The 21,810-nt window shown below is 32.5% G+C and overlaps 1 protein-coding gene across 3 annotated transcripts; it reads left to right on the top strand.

Moving 5' to 3' along the window:
• Nucleotides 1-511: 511 nt before the first annotated feature.
• LOC134691289 (protein Jade-1-like) lies at nt 512-21,810 on the top strand. 3 transcript variants are annotated; one of them, XM_063551731.1, is made up of 15 exons: nt 512-647; nt 4,384-5,063; nt 6,717-6,834; nt 8,659-9,111; nt 11,248-11,277; nt 13,346-13,390; nt 13,794-13,850; nt 14,834-14,904; nt 15,308-15,370; nt 16,591-16,709; nt 18,111-18,216; nt 18,561-18,725; nt 19,572-19,657; nt 20,694-20,809; nt 21,637-21,810. In XM_063551731.1, exons 1-15 carry the CDS (start codon nt 542-544, stop codon nt 21,699-21,701), a joined length of 2,280 nt encoding a protein of 759 aa, XP_063407801.1. In that variant the 5' UTR covers nt 512-541; the 3' UTR covers nt 21,702-21,810. The 3 variants fall into 3 exon arrangements, with proteins under 3 accessions (XP_063407801.1, XP_063407803.1, XP_063407804.1); XM_063551733.1 differs by lacking the exon at nt 13,794-13,850; XM_063551734.1 differs by lacking the exons at nt 512-647; nt 6,717-6,834 and having other exon boundaries at nt 4,956-5,063.

Raw genomic sequence — 21,810 nt, 5'->3', positions numbered from 1 at the left:
TGTGTAATTTGAAAGAGATAATTTTTATGTGTCTACACACACGACATTGGTATATATGTGTAGTTCCTGCAAGTTTGCCGCAAGTTTGCAACAAACAATTGCCGCAAGCTTGCAGCAAACAATTGCCGCAAGCTTGCAGCAAACAATTGCCGCAAGCTTGCGGCAAATCTAATTTGCATAATTATGTTTGCCGCAAGCTTGCAGCAAACTTCATTTGCATGGTAAAATGGTAGCGGCAAGTTTGCAGCAAACGTTTGCTGCAAGCTTGCGGAAATGTTTGCTGCAAACTTGCGGCAAATGTTTGCCGCAGGGCTTATTTTTCGGTAAGGGTCGTTGTTTAACTGAATTTATTGTGGTATTCTATCAATTCTAAAAAATTCAAAAGCTAATTATATATATGTTTGTCAAAAATATATATGTATAAATATCTGTCTCATATTATAAATAATTATCTTATTAAATATGTTAAAAAGACGTGCCGTACATTGTTATCAAATGCAAATAGGTCAAATACATTTTTAGAAAATACGCGGAATTTTATATGCCGCTCTGTCATTACTATAATGTATGTAGGTGTGTCTCGCGTGTATACAACTTGCGTTTAAATCAATTGAAGTTTGAAGGGATTAAAATACTAGGAAGGCATGGTAAGCATGACGTAAGCTCCAAGTAAAGTCAGTTTTGATTTAACAGCACATTAAAAAAAACATTAAGGAAGTTGTTATATCTTAATTGCGACGTGAACTCAGTATGTTAACCAAAAGCATCATTAATTTTTGTCTATGTGACAAAATGTGTGAGACCTAGTTCAAATATTATGACGTCTGGCAAGGCTGTTTTATTTTTTTCTGGGACAGTAATCAATTGTGATATATGGTTTCTTAGTTGACCCCCTCTTACAAGTGTAACTATCTAAATATAACCACATGTTTAGAAGATGCAAGCAAACTTCAGTCAATGAATCAGATTTATTCGACAAATTTATTTATAGTTTTACTTTCACATTGAAAAGGCGCTATATATCTAGATCATTTTTGTCAGAAAATTTTATGAACAGGATCGAATGGCTATTTTGGATATTGATAGTTAATGGAACAGACGTTTCCTATGTTCAGAACTAGTTATCAGAGGCGGATTTAGGGGGGGGGGGCAGGGGGCCCGCCCCCCCCTTTTTTCGGGAAAAAAATTGGTTGCTTATATAGGGATTCACTGAAGCGTGACTGGAGCGGGCCCCCTCTTAGGCCAGTCAGTGGGCCCCCACTTATGAACATTTCTAGATCTGCCACTGGTTATAAGGTGTCATACCACCAATTACTCCCTCGAATTTATGGCCTACAGGGACCAAAAATTTTGCATTTGATGTCATTGTTCACCTAAACTAACCAACAAATTTGCTGAAATGAAACTTTTGTTGAAAGAGAAATATATTAAGACCATTTTGGGCCAAATTTTACCTGTCTAGGAGTTTGCATTTAAAATTGAGGATTAATGCACTCCATGGTATACTAATTTAAGATTTCCAGAAAACCAGGGGTTATTTTTGGGGTACCTCCTTTCGGGAGCTCTCTTCTTTCTTATATGCTGAAAATTGGCATGCAGAAAGGTGACACCTGTACAATTCAGGATATATACCTAGTTTCTATGAAGTTAAACTTAGGTAAAATTTTTAGAAAGCTGTGAAAATTGCAAAATTTGGTTGAACAGATAGGGACTTTTAATTGGTGGTATGACACCTTAATCGCAGAAACTCCAGTACAAGATCGGGTGCGTCGATGGTGAAAGTTCTAGTCCCATAACATACTCTTAATCTTTTTCTCTGATTTAGATGATTTAATATTTAGCCTAGTATACCTGATATAAGAGAGGGGCGAAAAATACCAGAGGACATTCAAACTCATAGATAGAAATGAAAAAAATGACATGGCTAAAAAAAGAAATAGACAAATAGACAAATAATACACAAGACAGAACATAGAACAATAAAGACTTTCCCGTTTGAATGGTTTTACACTAATAATTTTGGGGCCCTTTATAGCTTGTTGTTTGGTGTGAGCCAAGGCTCCGTGTTGAAGACCGTACTTTAACCTATAATGGTTTACTTTTTAAATTGTTATTTGGATGGAGAGTTGTCTTATTGGCACTCACACCACATCTTCCTATATCTAAGCATACATCTATACAAGTCAAATGTGTATAGAAAAAAATTGGTTAGAAATAAAATAACGTATTTTCATTCCTTTAACCTTTTTAAATCCTGATGATATCTTTTATTTTTTTCTACAGCAACTGAAATAAATCTTTTCAACCCCCACCCCTCCAAATTCCCCCTCCCAAACCCCCTTGAAACACACACACACATTTTTCATCGATTATTACCTATTTTTATAAAGCAATAAATATAATCATGATTTTTTTACAATTAAACTTTTGTACATACTTTTACTAATGATAAGTGGGCCAATCTGGATAAATGTATCTAAAAGCTATAGGTTGGTGATAACAAAAAAAATAATTATAAACTGTCGTTGCTTTTTTCGTGTCAAATTGACCATGCTGTCAATTTTGTCAATTTCGGATTTTTCTTTCTTTTCATTTTTTAGAACAAAAACATATGATTTCATCTTTTTTGTTTTAAATGTCAGATTGAAAAAATCCTTGACTGAGAATTTTCAGAAGAAAAATTGATAAAGCATGACCGGCATGTACATATCTTTGGTAAAATAATTTCTTTGTACCCATACCTATTTCTGGCTGATGACTTATACACGATTAGTTTAATATGGAATTTGAAAATTTATTACTTTTATTGATCATATTTTCAAATTTGTTTATTGATATTTTCAACTTGCTTCACATCCCAAACGAGATTTCAAAGAGATAGACACCGCAGAAGAATACACCATTAAAACCATTTGTGTTGATACTATAAACTGACAGCCTTTTTATGAAGTAATTGCGAGGATAATTATGCCGACCTCAATGCTCATAGGCGCGTATATTGACTGAGGACGAAGTCCGAGGTCTATATATTTCTTTATGTCGATATATCAATGTATACTACTATTGTAAAATTCAGTATTATTTTCAGAGCAGCAATTCATTTGATTGATTTTTACGATTGTGTCAGATATTCTGAAAATATACGTTCAATATCTTCCTTCTTTCTGCTGTTTTCAGGCGGAAACCTTTGCACATTAAGTTGAACATCATCTTCGCTAGCCAAGGGTTACGATCCACTCCCGCTCTCTTCACCCTTGGCGGATTGAGATAAAATTTCGGAGACACAAGGTAAGGATTATTGGTTGCAGTCAAAACTCGCTGCATCCAATCAAAATGCGCCTGTAACATGATCACGTGTAAATGTAGAAAGTGTTTGTAAACAATTGCCACGTGTTTTTTGTGCAACAAGCCTTTACATCCCTAAACATACGACTATATTTAGTGAAAACTTGAATGTTTTTAATCAACAAATGGAAGTTCCTGTGTATGTTTCATGCACAAATGCATGAATGTTGACGTATGCTTTCATTTCCGGCTTTACCAAGTGTGTAGCATCTAGACGCTACCGTGTTTTTACCTCCAAGCTGAAGAGTTCAAGTGCTACCATTGGTCAAGACTAATGTATTCGGAATTGGCGTGGTTTTTATCTTCCGATAGATGGCGCAACATTGTTATCACAAATGTTGGCTCAATCCGCCAAGGGTGAAGAGAGCGGGAGTGGATCGTAACCCTTGGCTAGCGAAGATGGTTGAACATGTGACTCTTTCGTTCTAACAAGTCAAATTACTAGTAGTTTGAATATTTACACAGTGTTTATTCTAACAAAGTGGAAAGGGACTACTATAAGTTATAATAACTTGTCCCTCAATCCACTACAATTAAAAATGTTTAAGCACAAATATTATCTAATCGGACATTTCGCTGTAGATTTGTGTTGACTTGAAATATGACCATTGGTATTTCCTTTTTCGGAAAATTTCCTGTTTATATAAGATATTGAACTATTCCAAACACAACTTTGTTTCCCATTTTCGCATTTGTAATACACATTGATGTTTATGACATGAAAATCTTATTTTAGAAAGAATCACAACTATAATAAACAAAAGAAGACAAAAGGCTTAGAGGTAAAAAAATTAATAGCAAGAATAATTTTTGTAAAAGGCGATCGTTTTCTTGTCTCATCTTATGGCTAAAGTATTTCATGAATTGTAAAGTTTCCTTCAATATGTTACTATGAAGTCTTTATTGAGACTAATCATAAAAAACATATTAGCACAAAGGCTATATTTTTTATCATGGGGATACAGATACAAAACTCCAAACATATTTATATATAAATGAAATAAAATTACTGGTTTTACATATATTCATCTTTTGCAGCGACAATGAGTACAGTAAAGGAAAAGCAGTTCTTAAAACTGTTGATATTTTCAGAACAAATTTCTTGGAAGGTTGTCCGGTCATTTATAAAATCAAACATACTCATCAACTTCGATAACTCATTTGTAAAGTTTCTCGATTTCCACAAGCATTCTATTTACCATCTTTGGAGAAATTCTGTAGCATGTTGTGAATGTGAGCACTCTGCATTTGTGCGAAAGACTGACAGATGTTTAAAAGAAGAAGAAATAAAGGAACTTTTCAAAGTAGGACAAAATATGACACCAGAACATTTCATTGTCATTGGAAATACTGTAAAACAAAATTGCATTTGCGACGTTAGAATTAACGACCGATGTTCATTGGATAAACTTGACATCATGCTAGCATATACACTGATAAAAAACTGTGGAAGCTTACGTCCTGCTGAGGACACGTGGTTGAGAACAGTCAATGATATAGTATACAGACTGAACCACGAAGAAAGCTTATCATCTGTTGACCAAGAAACCCTAGATAGGTGGTGGACAATGATAGAAGGATCCGTTCTAGGTTTAGCTAGTAAAGTTCAACCTACTTGCTTTGAAGAATCAGTCAATACGAGTATTGATTTATTGAAGATATCTAATTTTGACGTCAAGTGTGTAAAAGATATGGTCGACAAGATAAAAGATGAAAAGGTAAATTTAATCTCTTCTTCCGCCATACTGGTGACATTTTTGCGCCTGTCCCAACTTCAGGAGCCTCTGGCCTTTGTTAGTCTTAAATTATTTTAATTTTAGTTTCTTGTGTACAATTTGGAAGTTAGTATGGCTTTCATTATCACAGAACTACTTTATATTTGTTAAGGGGCCAGCTGAAGGACCCCTCCGTGTGCGGGAATTTCTCGCTACATTGAAGACCTGTTGGTGACCTTCTGTTGTTTTGTCTATGGTCGGGTTGTTGTCTCTTTAACACATTCCCCATTTCCATTCTCAATTTTAAAATTGTTGAAAATCTCAAATTCATGATATTTAGAAATACTGTGAAAGTACTTTTATTCGTGGGGTACCAATTTTCGTGGTTTTCGTGGATGACTCTATCCACGAATTTAAGTGTCCAACGAAATAAAATAACCAATGTCCAAATCAAGACGTGGAAAGATCATCATATTCAGTAGATTTGACTACTGATATGATCTAGAGAATATATTGAATAACGCCAAATCTGAGAATACTTTCATAGCAGTCACAGAACTACAACTGCATGCATGATTAAACCCATTTAATCTTTAATAACCCAAACTGTACACCTTTTGATCTTTTAATTCTCATAAAAAAATATTTTTGATCGATGAAAGTCAGATTTCTTGTATTGATATGCTAGTATGATAAAGTTTTCATTTATTCCTCATAGTTCTCGTACATATGGGAAATAATAATTTCATGCTGAGCTTGATTTTGATCAGAATTATTTGACAATTCAAGATACGTTTATAGCATTTGTTTATGTTACTGTTTTCTTTAGCTGACATGTTTATGGTCTAATTAACACCTTTGATAGTCTTTAATCTGTTGATCACTTTGTCATGGGTTAATTAGTGTTATCACTGCGATTTAAAAGGGTCGATGTTTACTTTGCAATTTCCTTCAATCTAGACTATTTGAACCTTCGTTTCTAAAGGCTTTATTTATTTTTTTTTTTATTTTTTTTTTAGAAAACTAAAATCCACGAATTTAAAAACCCACGAAAATGTAAATATTGCTCAACCACGAAAATTGATACCCACGAATTAAAGTACTTTCACAGTATATGACTGACTAGAACGTGTGTCTTTCCATGTTGTGATTTTATACTATTGCTTCAGATAAGGGAGAAGGTTTGGTACCATTAAAACATTTAATCCTGCTGCAATTGTTTACACCTGTCCTAAATCAGGAATCTGATGTTCAGTGGTTGTCGTCTGTTTATGTGGTTCAAAAGTGTTTATCGTTTCTTTTTTTTATTTATAGATTAGACCGTTGATTTTCCCGTTTTAAATGGTTTAACACTAGTGATTTTTTGGGCCCTTTATAGCTTGCTGTCCGGTGTGAGCCAAGGCTCCATGTTGAAGGCCGTACCTTGACCTATAATGGTTTACTTTTATAAATTGTTACTTGTCTCGTTGGCACTCATATGGAACTCTTCCTATATCTGTGTAGAAATACTTATTTCAGTGGTACCCGAGACAATACTTATACACAAACATTCAATAATTCCACCAGATATAAATATATATAAAGTAATCAAATTCATTTGTAAAAAAAGTTTGTTTCAATAAATATGTGTTTTCAAATAAGTCTCTATTTATGCAGTGTCTTAGTATAAGGAAACAGCTCGGCAGGATAGGTACTGACATATTCACAAACAATAGTCCACATCAGGTTGGTGCTGTGAAAGAAGAAATGAACGAAGACTTGCAGCAAGATAAAGGTACATGTAGAAGCTAAATATATTTCATTTCGTTTGAAATTGGGGTTTTTCCCTTTAGGTATTTGTAGTTATTATATATAGATGGGAATTAGTGTAACTAGTTTTAGAACTAGTTCTGCAGGAGTATGTACTATTTATAAAGTCTGATGTTACGTGTACAAAGCACGAGAAAAGTTTTGGCGGTTTCTACGGGTGGGGTACTATATAAAGTTTGGCATTTAAATGTATTATTATCGAAGGTGCTCGCAGTTAGGTCGTATAGTACGAAGTTAGTCACATTAATGGCTGCTATGTTTATTACATGTATTTATATTATGTTGTTAGTATCGAAGAAACTTGTATTATAGAGTGAAATAACATTTGTATCGAAAGAGAAGATAATAATGTTACTGCGAGCAACTAACTCTATTTCTGTGTTTGTTTTGTTTAAAGCCTAATTGAATTTAGAGTAGAAATACTTTAAATTCGGACGAGCAGGGCGAGGGAGAATTTAAGTCGTGGTAGAAATTGTTTTAACAGAATACCGAATTCGTTAAAATCATTGTATGGTGTGTCAAATCAATATTTAGCTCCGATATCTCATATTTAAAAACATAAACGGTACCAATGTTTTCTGCACCAGATGCGCCTCTCGACAATACATGTCTCTTCAGTGGTGCTCGTGGCCAAAATATGTAAAATCCAAAGCTTATATAAAAGACGAAGAGCTATAATCCAAAAGTTCCAAAAAGTATAGGCAAATCCGTGAAAGGAATCAGAGCTTAGCATGAGTGAGATACATTCCTTACTTTATAATAATTTTTATCATTTTGAAACAGCAAATTTAATAACACAAAAAAATCAGTTTTTTCATGCCAGTACCGGAGTACTGGCTACTGGGCTGGTGATACCATCGGGGACTGACAGTCCACCAGCAGAGGCATCAACATAAAACATACTTTAACGTTTAAGGCATGCAGATGCATACTGATAAACAAAAATCTTTGCAGTTATATAAATCAAGGCGATAGTGGTTTGCCGTTGTTCATATTTCGTAAATCGATTTGAAAAAGACACATTAAGCATATGAATCAAATTTTCTAGAACTAAACTTTTTTCTTAACCTGATTTTTGGGTTTATAAGACTGTAAAAACATGGTGAAGAAAAAGCATATGATGGTACACTTCATTTTTTGCTACTGCCATCTGAAAGTATCCCTTTCTGATGATTTTCCAATATTTTTCATTAATGTTTAGCCATTTTTTTGGAAATTATCACGTACAAAATCCATATATTATACTTAAAAGGATGTATATGAATTAAACAGAATAAATAAATTCCAAAAAAATTGTATTGCAATGTAAATTCAAGAGATATCTTTGTCCATGAATGAGAGATTGTATACGAGAGCCCTTGGTTTAAAAAAAATTTAAATACTATTTGTTTCTAAAAAAATTACTTTATTTTTCTTTCTATATAAGCACCCCGTTATCCTCTATCTTTCAGTGTGTGACCAGATTTGTTTTCTCTAAATCGATTAATTGGTCTAAAGATCTTTGAACAACCGTTCTATACTACTACATGTATTGATTGTTTTATTCTCTGAGTCATTTTTTCTCTATTCTTTATATTTTTGCCCATCCAAATCCTCATAATTTATTGACTGGCACATCATGGGACTTGATATCATTGTAGAATTTACAATGATTAATTTCAATGATCGAAATTAAATTTAACACATGTGTTTTTGTATATTATATGTTAAACGATATATTTTGAATGATAATTGGTAACGTTATAAATAATTGTAACATAGATAAGCAAACACACTTTCTATTATTTAGACATAAAAACTGAAAGACAATCGATCAAAACAGAATGCACTTCATCGTTAACTGATGATAACTGTTTAAACGAATGTCCATTGTGTCATAACACTGTTTGCTGCAACATGTGTGAAGAGAATCTCGAAAAGATTAAAAACATGGAAAATCAGCATGAAAATAATTGTGAACTAATACAAGCTCTCAAAAGACAGGAAGAAAAAAGTCGTCAGAAGATTGCAGAATTGGAACAGAAATGTGAAGCAAATAATGAAAAACTGAAAACCCTAGAAAAACAGAGTGGTGTAGGAAGAAAACAGGAAGAGAAAAGTCGTCAAAAGATCAAAGATTTGGAAAATAAATGTGAAGCAAATAATAACAAAATTGTGACACTAGAAAAACAGAGCGATATGGAAAAAGAAAAGATTCGAACCATGGCAAACTACAGAAATCAAAAGAGAAGTGTCATCAGAAGTAATGTTTCACTATAAATCAAATGTTGATGTTAATTTTTATACGACCGCAAAAAATGATTTTTTTTAGAGGTCTAAAGTGTCCAAAATTGAACTTTATTTGATAAAAAATCGAATTCTTGGGGTTCTTTGATATGCTGAATTTAACCATGTATTTTAATTTTGGATATTGGACCATAATACATTTTGTAATAAATAATGTCCAATTTAAAATTTAAAGTTTTTAAGTTTAAGTTCTTAGACCAGATTCATTATGTGTCAGAAACCTATGTTGTGTCAACTATTTAATCACAATCCAAATTCAGAGCTGTATCAAGCTTGAATGTTGTGTCCATACTTGCCCCAATGTTCAGTGTTAGAACTCTGCGGTCGTATATAGCTGCGCCCTGCGGAGCATCTAGTTTTAAAATGTATAAATCGTAACACGGAATTGGTACTGAGACTGATCTTCTTTTATATTAAATGATATATTGATGCGTATATAACTACATGTTCTAGCTCATAAAAAGTAAAAAATATCAAAAATACTGAACTCGCAGAATTCAAGAAGAAAGTCCATGATCAAATGGCAAAATCAAAATACAGTAAACAAAGTAAAACTAGTTTCATATTCCTTACTTGCTACAGGCATTTCCTTATGTAGAAAATGGCGGATTAAACATAGACAATAATAGTGCATTGACTTGACATATCAACGATATAAGGATGAGGCTTAGAAACGGGGAAATGCGAGGCTGTGTCGAGCTATTTCCCCGTTTCGAACCGAATCCTTATATCGTTGATATGTCAAGTCAATGCACTATTATTGTCTCTATACTGCAATCTAAAAAAAATATTTTAACTGTTGTTTAAGGCGTTTAGGTTATTTATTTGATTTAGATATTGGGGGAAATCTCCCTTAAAAAGGCCTCTTATCATGCTCGTCGAGAAATATACAACACAATGAAATGTACATTTACCTGTTGAATCCCACACTCGACGGTGAACGAAATCGTTTGATTATGGACTAAAATAACAACCATAAGCATAAAACTGATTTATAGGTGCAAACAAAAAATATTAACAAATTAACTATGTTTTTTCCATAATTGCAAAAGAAATAAGGTTGAGTCGTTCCACGCATCGGTGTATGCATTGGAAACAAGGACAGGTTGAAGAGGTCGTATGAATAATTAAATATTATTTCGGCAACTTCTATTTAAATATTCATGAGAAAAAGTGATGTCGGGTCAGTGACTGTATATGACATAGAAATATACAGTCAACGCATTTTGACTGCTCAAATAGAACGAGTGCAATATAAATAGTTTTATATGTGCTTAACCTCTTACGTGTATGATATTCATATAGGATAAAACATATTTGCACCGGGTTCATTCTAAAATATAGATTTTACCAAGGGAAAATTTTAGGACTATCAAATGGCGAACGAAAAAAGACATGAAAAGACTAACAACAGATCTCGAAAAAACAAACAGTTACCAAAGATGAAATCCGTGGAATGTTTCTGTAAAACGTTTGTTGTTTACGAAAGAACAAACAGTTCGTTCTCTATACAGAACAACCGTCGTGTTACTCAAGTTAAATCATGACTAGAAATCGAAATCGGTTATAAGAAATTATCCAATATCGAATCAGTAGATGTTTTCTACCAGTTGATTTGTGCATATTTTACCCACATCGTTAACCGTTAAATAATTAAGAACATCTACATTTCTAACCCTAACACAAGATCGAACCGGACAGTGTGACACGAGCACAATTATCTTTCAGAACAAAGGACAAAAAAGACAGTTAACAATTTACACATGTTACAACAAAGATAATAAAAATTTTAAAATTTAAACATTACAAAAGAGGGGCGAAAGGTACCAGAGACAATGACAATGATCAGGGAATCGATCCTGTTTATATATTACCTGGATCTGAAAGGGTAAGCAGATCCTTCTGCACATGTGGTATCCGTCGTGTTGCTCATGTTATTACAAATTCGGTTAATAGTACAAAAGACAGCAACAGGAAAATACTCATAAACTTCGCCAAAGAAACTACACTCTAAAGGGTTAATAAATTTGATATTTAAGTTACTATTGCTAATGAAGGTGAATGACATGTGTACTTTTCATTTTAATTTCAGAATGTTTTGACCGATTTGAAGAAGCAAGAAGTAAGTAAAAATGGCAATGTCAGAAATCAAAACGTAAACGATTATTAGTATGTTTTGAAAGTTAACCGGTCTTGTCTTCTTGAGTGATTTGTGATAAACACGACGGTTGCATGCATAGATAGTGGTAGATGATGCTCAAACAGCATACAAATCCGTACTAGGACCATTTTTTGAAACAATGATGACTATTTTTTGCTGTTCCAATATACATTAGATATATATCGAAAATGGCATGTGTTTCAAAACAATATATTCATATCTTATCCCAGGAACAGATTATTTTAACCGTATTTGGCACAACTTTTTTGGAATTCTGGGTCCCCAATGCTCTTCTTCTCTGTACTTGTTTGGCCTTTTAATTATTTTGATCTGAGCGTCACTGATCAGTCTTATGTAAGCGAAACGCGCGTCTGGCGTATTTAATTATAATCCTGGTACCTTTGATGTTTGAGAACTATTATTTGAGGATTTATTTAAGGTGTTTTGAAAAAGGCTAAATAAATTGGACTTTCGAAAATTCTGGGTTCTGTTTCTATATCATTAATTTATAATTCACTGTTATACAATCGATCTATACTCATTAGAACATGGATCTGATAAAAAAAAATATTTTCAAAACATTTATTTAAAGGTGAAATCAGAATAATTTTATATGAATCCGGGTTTTCAAACAAAAACATTCTGGATAGAATCAAAGCGCAATACGTATACACAGGTATCTCATTGAGCTTTTGTTGGAATATATAAACTGATCAAATAAAAAAAATTCAAGCATTTTGAAATTCAGTAAATACAGTCCGCCAAAAGTTAAGCACCACCTATTATTATTGTTATTGTTATTATTATTTAAAAGATCTATTATTCCTCGAAAAAAAAGAAAACATTCATGTAGCAATTTAACTCTGATTCCTTTTACGAATTTGGCTATACTTTTTGGACCTTTTGGATAATAGCTCTTCATCTTTTATATATTCTTTGGATTTCAAATATTTTGGCCACGAGCATCACTGAAGAGACATGTATTGTCAAAATGCGCATCTGGTGCAACAAAATTGGTACCGTTGATTTTATTAACTAACATATACCATAAAAAACCACAAATATAATTTTGGTTCTATGCATTAAGCTTTTGCGGTTATAGAAACGGTGTAAATTACACAAATTAAAAACGAAATTTAAGTTTCACTGTGATTGTATTTATTACAACAATTAATCACCCAATATTATTAAAATTATCTACAGATAATCTTTGGTTTGTTCGGCAAATTTAATGTCAATATTTGAGTCAATAGCATGTGTAACAACCATTCTTCCGGTACAATTAAATGACAGGACATCTCATACTCGGTACAAGCTTCCAAAACTTAAGTTGAGGAAATCTATTCCATAAATCAACAAATGCCACTTTTAAATCGACAAATTGTTTTGGAAGATGGATCTCTACGATTGAGATTTCTGCCAATGGCATCCCATACATGTTCGATAGGGTTATGTATGAGACATGGCAGGCCTAAAGATAGTCTAAATAGCTTTTTGCTCTTTAGACTCGGTTACAATCCCTGTCCTGTGTGGTCTAGTTTTATCGTCCATGTACAAGGGTCTTAACCATGTTGACGCTAGTGGGGGATTATCAAAATTTAAAAATTCAATGTGTTTAGGCACCAAATATCTGTATGTTTGTCCATTTATGTTACCCTGCAGAATATGCATACACAGCTTACAACGATATAAGAAGCAACCCTGTACTGTAACACCACTAACACCGAATACAGTCATTGCCCAAATGTCACAGGCCGTTTAATTTCCTCGCAAATTCGTATGATAAATTGCGTCTACTGGTAGCAAAAGACACTGACTCTAATCTGACCAATGAGTGTTTTGTAAGCTTCTCAAGTTCAATCATAGATAATCCCATTGGAACCTGACTGTACAGTGCCTGCCTGTACATTCATTTCATAATAACCATATTTATGGGCATTTATTTGAATTTTGTACTTATATTTCATTAATTCATATGATTTTTAATGTTAAAAAAGAAACACGAATATGATTCCGATTGATTTTACAGGAGAATATGACACAATGGAGGAGCAAGAAGAACATGCATACGAAGGTATATTTCATTGTATTGATAAATACAATCATTGACAGGGAACTTTGCTTTTTTCATTCGTGTTACCATGATTGAGTGCCAATTTGGTACAACAAAAACTTAATTGAAAAGGACGTACAACTAAATTGAAAAGACAATAACATTTGAGAACTTTATGACAATTGCGCATGTTTGAATACAATAGACGTAAAGTAAACGTAAAGTTTTCAAAAAACGTGTAAAACGTGTAAAACACATGTGAAAATTTATCTTGATATTCATTTGCATATATTCTTTTAAAAGAAATAAGGTAAGTGCATTTATCTGTTCAAATATTGTGCAATATATTCTGCTTATTTGAATTGATTACTATAAAGTCGTTAAAAGTAATTAACGATTCGGAAAAAAATATGCTATATTTAAGAAAGACAAAAGAAGAAGCCAAGATTTGAGGAGGAAGAGGATGACGATATAATTAGAGGTAAACAACTTAAGAGGAAACCCCTCTCTTTGGCTAAAATATAGATTTGGCTTGTCGAATTTGCATAAAATTGTGACAGAACATCTTCTTTGACCTGTTGACAACATTTTTTTTTTAAATAAAGAAATTTGAAACACGGCAATACGGCAATAATTTCATCAGATTATGGCAGTTTGAGAAATATCAATTGTAATCATTAAAAAAGATGTGCGAAAGATAACAGTGGGACAGTCAAACTCATAGATCGAGAATAAACTGACAATATCATGGCTTAAAAAGAAAAAGGACAAACGGACAAATAATATTACACTTGATTTCTTTTTATAAATAATATGTGATTTTATATGTGCATCTGATTATCCAGAGAGTTAACTCTCGTAGGGTTTTTGCACCCGTACACTTTCCTTATCGTTCTGACCAAAACAGCATTTTATGCCTCATTTGGAGCAGTATCTGTTTACCCTTCTGGAGCACCTGGGATCACCCCCAGATTTTGGTGGGGTTCGTGTTGCTTATTCTTTAGTTTTATATGTTGTATCATGTGTACTTTTGTTTGTCTGAATGTCTTTTTCATTATTAGCGATGGCGTTGTCAGTTTATTTTCGATTTATGAGTTTGAATGTCCCTCTGGTATCTTTCGTCCCTCTTTTGTGATATCTTTTTATGGAAATTAACTTTTCTCCAAAAAACAATAGCAATTTTGTTAAGTGCAAATAGGCAATATTTCAAAAATCTATATTAGAATTGCAAATAATGTATGTTCCTGTACCTTTGGTTGTATATATCAAATGAAGAAAAATAGATAACATAAAACTTAGAATAGTTAGGAATTTATAAATTTAATTTACCTTAAAGGGACTGCAAAATCTAATTAATGATGTAAAGTTTTTCACAATACTTTGTATGTGTATTCACTTTCGTACAAAATTAACACAACAAATATTTTAAAATCAACGATAACTTTATCTTACTCTATCTACTAGGTCATGAAGTTCAGGAAATACAAGATGCAAAGAAGGTTGATGACAATGCAGTATGTGATGTTTGCAAAGATGTAAGTATATTTTTGTTCTCGAAATAATCATGCTTATAACAGGTTTTGTATGGAAAAACCTTTTTTACTGATATTTTATTAATTCTGAAAGAGAAGTTACCATCTTGGCTTAACAACAACAGCATTATTAATGTTAATTAATGGTTATAAATATCCGGTACTTGTATAGTTTTAATACCGAAACAATGGTTTCTGTCGGATAAGTCAAATATATAATTTTGAAAATCTTGAATAAAATACACCCAGTAACTTTCCATTTATGGCACATTTCGTCACTTATTTCCTCAATTCTAGTTTTCAAAACCTATTCCCTTTGAAACAAACATAATTTGTTTACTGACAATCAAAACTATAAGTAATTTGCTTTTAATTTTTCGACTACTGAATTTTTATTACACTTCAGATTGTAGAAGAAGAAAATAACGAAATGATATTTTGCGATGGTTGCAATTTATGTGTACATCAGGTATGTAACATGTAAGATATAAGTCACATGCATCATTGTCGTTTACGTCAATTTGTACTGGAATATAACAGTTGTTAACCATTCGTATAATCTTTAAGAACTCGCATGATACATTTATTCAAAATCAAAATTATAGACTTTGCGTCAGGAATTGTCAAAGTGGCGCTGGTTGTTGTCTTTAAAGAAATCAGGCTTTCTTTTAGAAATAAACGAATGTCATGAGTTCATACATTACGTAATGCAGTTTATGTACAGCTAGCTATAAAAACCCGGTTTAATATACCATGTCCTACATCAGAAAATGAATGTACCTAGTAAGGAATATCACAGTTGTAATCAATAGTTTTTGATGTGTTTGAGCACTTGATTTTGCCATTTGATAAGGGACCCCTCGTTTTGAATGTCCTCGGAGTTCGATATTTTTGTTTTGTTAAGTTATGTTATTTCTTTTGTATTTGCATATTTGTTTCTATCTGTTGTTGACATTGTAATCTGTAATTGAAAGGTGCAAGAGAAAGGCCCTGTTGACTTATTGTTAATCACTCAAACATGAAAATAAATCACTCACTACTGATTATATATATTATATTTGAATTTATTGCAAAGCACTTTTGAAACCAAAAACAACTTATGTCTACACTCGAACTTGGGCTCACAAATGAAAAAAGTGCACATGTATAAATCATACTTTATCATATTTATGCGAGATATATATGATAATATTCAAATATATTATTAGGTTTTCCATGCCCACAGTCTAAACGACATTATGAATAAGGCGTCCTGTTTGTTGTAGGATTAGAAATATTTTTTTCATAATTATTCATTTGTACGTGTACATTCAAAAAGAGAAACAAGGCAAATCTACACTAGTCTTAAATCTCGGGAAATGTTCCTGTATCTTCCTGAATCTTCCAGTTTCTATTGCTTAGCCTTGACCACTTATTCAATATCAAAATGAATAATTCGTTGTCTATGCATAAATTTCTGAGAATGAAACTATGGTTTAATGTTCTTGGTTTTAAACAGTCTGAGTTTAATATTCTCTTTGAAAAGTTGACATTTTATCACTATATGTATCTTCGTTTAAGTTTTCAAGATCGTTATTGAATATAAGCGTATGATGTTGTATTTTGAAATTTATACTAGTATTTACATTGAAGATTGTTATATAACTTTAATTTCTTACATGAAAAACTAACGATAATATTATTTTAAAGGCATGTTATGGGGTTCAAGTTATACCTGAGGGAAACTGGTATTGCAAAACATGTGTTGCAGCTGTCAAACCTAAGTGTGCGTTGTGTCCATATGATGGCGGCGCAATGAAAAGGACAAGGTATACAATTGTTTATCGGAATATGAAAAATCTTTCATTCCTTACATAACAAGAAGATATTTAATTCATATAGGAACATAATTTTAAAAAGACTTTGAATTGAGATTTTTTTCCATACTGAACTTTTGATTACAAATGTTTATTTTAAAACGATTCGACATAAGACTTTCGATATTTGCCGAAATAATTGTAAGATTGACTTCAAAATGCTTACTTATAATCAAATTTTAGTTTTATGTTTGGAATTTTGTTGGATATGCTTGCTTATAATTTTGTAAAGACCTCAAGCGTATAGTCGCTGGAAAGACTGGTCCATTAAGTCATTGCAGTATTTAAGCAGTGTATTTTCAGTGATGAACTTTACATAAATGCTTATTTCATTATGAACTTCTGGTGTCCCAATTTATCATAGTTTGGTTCTTTTTCGTGCCGTGACTAATTGATGTAAATTATTTTACGTTAAACAGGAAAGATAGTTAACTCGTTCGTCTATTATTTTTATACCCCCGCTTTAAAAAAGGGGGTATACTGTTTTACCTCTGTCTGTCCGTCAGTCCGTCAGTCCTTCAGTCCGTCCGTCAGTCAGTCCGTCCCATGAAACTTTCGTCACATTTTTCTCAGGAACTACAATACAAGGATTTTCATGGTTTATCTAAGTCAGCTATACCGTGTGATGCGTTTTCAGATTGGTCACTTGACTACTTCCTGTTTACCGAACACTTGTATGATTTTACACATGATAGCCAAGTTGAAAATTTTCGTCACATTTTTCTCAGGAACTACAATACAAGGATTTCTGAAATTTGGTTTCAGGGTTTATCTAAGTCAGCTATACGGTGTGATGCGTTTTCAGATTGATCACTTGACAACTTCCTGTTTACCGAACACTTGTACGATTTTACACATGATAGCCAAGTTGAAAATTTTCGTCACATTTTTCTCAGGAACTACAATACAAGGATTTCTGAAATTTTGTTTCAGGATTTATATAAGTCAGCTATACCGTGTGATGCGTTTTCAGATTGATCACTTGACAACTTCCTGTTTACCGAACACTTGCATATTTTTACACTATTAATATTATCCACTTGCGGCGGGGGTATCATCAGTGAGCAGTAGCTCGCAGTTTACTTGTTTATTATTATTTACCAGGTATTAACTAAATAGATAACTATGTATTAAAATTTATTACTAAGTCGTTATATTTTACTGATCTATTTAAATTAATGGTTCCAACCAGCCTGCACCATATTCGCATTTTGACATCGAAGCAAAGTTTGGGTCGGTATTCAAACTTCAAAATACCCGTCGAGACCTGTTTAAACAAAATATTATCACGATGTATGCAAAATGGAATGAGCGCTTCTGACTGGTTATTTTTTTTAATGTCTGTTTTAATAGCGATGGTACACAGTGGGCTCATGTTACATGTGCATGGTGGATACCAGGAGTGACAATAGGAAACCCAAAGGAAATGGAACCGATTGTAGGCATAGACAAACTTCCGGTTAGTTAAGTCGCTTCTTCATTTTCAAAATGAAAGTTCTAAAATTGATTGTATTGATTTGTTAAAAAGTGTTTGTTGTGCAACTGTTAATAATTTGTTTCATTTATACTGGTTTATATGCCCATTTCAGGAGCTAAGGGAATTATTAGTAAATTCATGTTTCAAACAATAACTCGTTTAATTTATTTGAATAATTTAACTTTGCAATATTTCCAGCGTACAATGCAAAATCGTAAACAAAAGAAAACAAGCTATATAAATATATTTAGCTATCTGTGGATTTAAACCTGGTGTTTTGAATCAGTATATTAATGTATAAATCTATGTATAAATGTACATTGCAGGAAGAGAGATTGTCTCTTATATGTTCATTGTGTAAAATAAAAGATGGGGCTTGTATTCAGTGTTCTTTCAAGAATTGTTCTAAGCCATTTCATGTAACATGTGCATATTTAAATGGTTTAAGAATGGATTATCCTGCAGAAGATGACACAGATATAAAATTTGAGGTATAGTAAAAGAATTTAAACAGTTTAGACGTGCACGCCAGGTGCACTCCCTAAAATAATCGAATTTATAGGGTTTTTTTTTCATTAAAGTTAGGATGTATATGAAGTTAGCAGTTGATTCGATATTCGATATTCAATATGCTAGCAGTCAGTTGGATATTAAAAATTTTGTTGAAAATCATAAAAATAATGAATGACTTATTAACATTAAAAGCATGATTTTCATAGTTAAGAGGACTGATAAGATACATAGGAAATCGTTTCATTACCTCTTCTAACTGTCGTAAATTCTCGTTGTTCTCGAATATTTTTATTAACTTGCATATTTGTCTTTATGTAATATAGATTTTTGTCAGTAAAAGAACTTCGAAAATGTACTTTTATATAGGATATTTCTGAAAACAAAAAGAAAAACAAATCACTCTTAGAAACATTAAGGAATATAAATAGAAATATTTATGGAAAGCCGAAAAAGAAATTTATAGTGAAAACCTACCTAAGACCGCTTAAATGAGGCTGAGACCCCATGGTCTTTCAATGTCCATAAAATTCATCTAAATCATATACCTTGTATATATAAAGGTTGTATCAGAAGGATTTTCCAGAATGATAGCATCTTCGATATCTACGGAGAGCTTAGATTGTAATACCTACAGTTAGATAATACTCGTATGTCATCAAACATACAAGAAACTTTCAATTATTTTGAGTTTAGATATTTGTAGCTTACAGATATACTGCACTAAATTCTGTAGACCTACTACTCAAAAAATATTTTTATTTTCAAATTAATATGACTTAGATTTTGAAAAATACTTTATATTCTGATTTTGCTTATATTTTCAGGCTTACTGTAAAACGCATAGCAATCAAGTAAAAACTCCGAAGAAAAAGCGACGAAGAGAATATAATGCTCAAAACAGACCAAACAGGTTAAGATATTAAACCTCTAAAAAGTGTTTTGGTCAGTTTTACACCCTAAACGACCTCAAACCTAAAAGAAGTCAAATTCAAAGATTTTAATCAAATCGTTTTAAACTAAAAATATTTTTTTCCCGATTTTCAACATTTTTAGTGTGTTTTGGTCAGTTTGACACCCCAAAATGACCCTCAAATTTCAAGATTTTGATCAAATAGTTTAACCCTTTAGCCCCCAAACCCTTAAGCCCCCAATCGCGACAACCGTTCTTTGATGACCAGTATGACCCTCCATACCTTTTCTGAACTTTCATGTTAGAAGGGACTTCAACCAAGCAGTTAATGGTCCATAAACTTTTCTGAGATGTCTGTTTATGAAATTATGGCACTTTAAAAGCTATTTAAAAGTTTAAAATGGAAAAAAAGGTGACAAGTAGCCAAAATTAGGCAGGGGTGGATATCTTGTAATGCCAAATATGTAACTGGTAGTGACTGTAGATATACACTATTATCTTAAATGCATGAATAGGTAGTACAGGAACAAAACAAGGTATAAAATGGCCAATAGGAATCTTGTCTGTAAAATCCAGGTCACGTTTTTGTAAAAAATCCGCTTAAACGGACATTTAGGCATACCAGACTTGACGATAATAATTCCACAGCAAGGCACGAAAGTCCCATATACTCCCAGTTAGCATGAATGGAATGATGTAGCTATGGATATATACATGAATGACAGAAAAACACAGTCTGGTCAATCTCTCAAGGTCATTTTAAAATTGAAAAATAGACTGAAAAATACCATTTTTTTAATGGGGGTGGGTTCAAACCCACGAGAAAATATTTCTCTATTTTTCTCTAGTACTTAATACCTTTCAGGTTCTTCTGCATTTTGTGTCAAAGAGAAAAAAATAGATGCTTTTATGGCAATGTTAACCTAATAGTAGTCTGTTATAATACATAGGAATAACATTAAATTTTTGTATCTGTTAGTTTAATTGGTTGCATTTCATAAAATATTTAATTTTTGTTTTCTATTGTGTGGTCAAGAAAAGAGACAATGAGGCAAACAATTACCTCAACGAGAGAAAATCCAGATTCCTTGACAGGCATAAGTGAAGTATTAATTGAGGAACAGCCTATAGCCTCAGTCCCAAATTTAGAAGGTAATTACCTTTGTAGATTTTTGACATCTGTTCATGACGAAATCAGACATTTCTGCACATTTTTGTCCAGATTATTCTGCTCTTTTCATTTAACGAAACAACCATCATACTTTATAAAAAAGAAGATGTGGTATGATTGCAAATGAGACAAATCTCCACAACAGACATAAAATAACACAGAAATTACCAACAATAGGTCACCGTACGGCCTTCAACAATGAGCAAAGCCCATACCGCATAGTCAGATATAAAAGGCCCCGAAAAACAATACAAACGAGAAAACTAACGGCTTTTATTTTTGTTTGTTTATTGCAAATTCAAATGATGCATCTTATCATACAATTATCTTTGCATACTTCACTTTGTGTAACTATAATATATATTACTCTTTGATTAGATACAGCACCGGGTGTGGGGTTTATAAATGGCGTGTTTGCTTTAAGTAATGGGGTTGTTGCGTTTCGACCTTAGTAGATCTGAAACTTTCACTAGAACTATTGTGAGCTGAATCCCTGCAAACCAATCATCGTTGAGTGGTAGGAGCAAATATTGGTTGGTCCGCCGAAAATGCTACATATAAAAGTAATTTACTTCACTTTGAGCCTGTGCGCAGACAATTGAAAAATAAGTCCATTGTGTTAATTTAGCGAAATGTCAGGTTCAGAGGTATATTATTAACTTCTGCCATCTCATATGATTTGTTCGATATTTCTAGATTTTCTGAATGATTACCCTGCTTTATTCATTTCAGAATCAAGAACAAAATTAATGCTAACGAAATGTTTTACCAATTTCTCAATAGTGTTTAAATTTTCATTTCTTTACAGGAGCGAATAATGGTATAAGCTGGAAAACTATTCATGGAACGAAAAAACTGAAATTATCATATTAATTATCTACTTGTTGTAAATAACATTATCTTGAACACTTCATTCCAAAATCAAATACAGCACTCAGAATTATATTAAATATTCCTTTTTTACTTGAATAATAAAAATACA

The sequence above is a fragment of the Mytilus trossulus genome, chromosome 11 (genome assembly GCF_036588685.1).
Source record: "Mytilus trossulus isolate FHL-02 chromosome 11, PNRI_Mtr1.1.1.hap1, whole genome shotgun sequence".
Taxonomy (NCBI): domain Eukaryota; kingdom Metazoa; phylum Mollusca; class Bivalvia; order Mytilida; family Mytilidae; genus Mytilus; species Mytilus trossulus.
Note: the sequence above shows the minus strand (reverse complement) of the source record. Positions and strands in the feature narration are given on the sequence as shown.

What these genes read in the sequence shown, in the direction of transcription:
- LOC134691289 (XM_063551731.1), top strand. Translation starts at nt 542, where the DNA reads ATGCCGCTCTGTCATTACTATAATGTATGTAGGTGTGTCTCGCGTGTA. An exon ending in GGATGACGATATAATTAGAG is followed by an intron (nt 13,851 to 14,833) that starts GTAAACAACTTA and finishes TCTATCTACTAG; the next exon opens with GTCATGAAGTTCAGGAAATA. An exon ending in GCAATTTATGTGTACATCAG is followed by an intron (nt 15,371 to 16,590) that starts GTATGTAACATG and finishes ATTATTTTAAAG; the next exon opens with GCATGTTATGGGGTTCAAGT.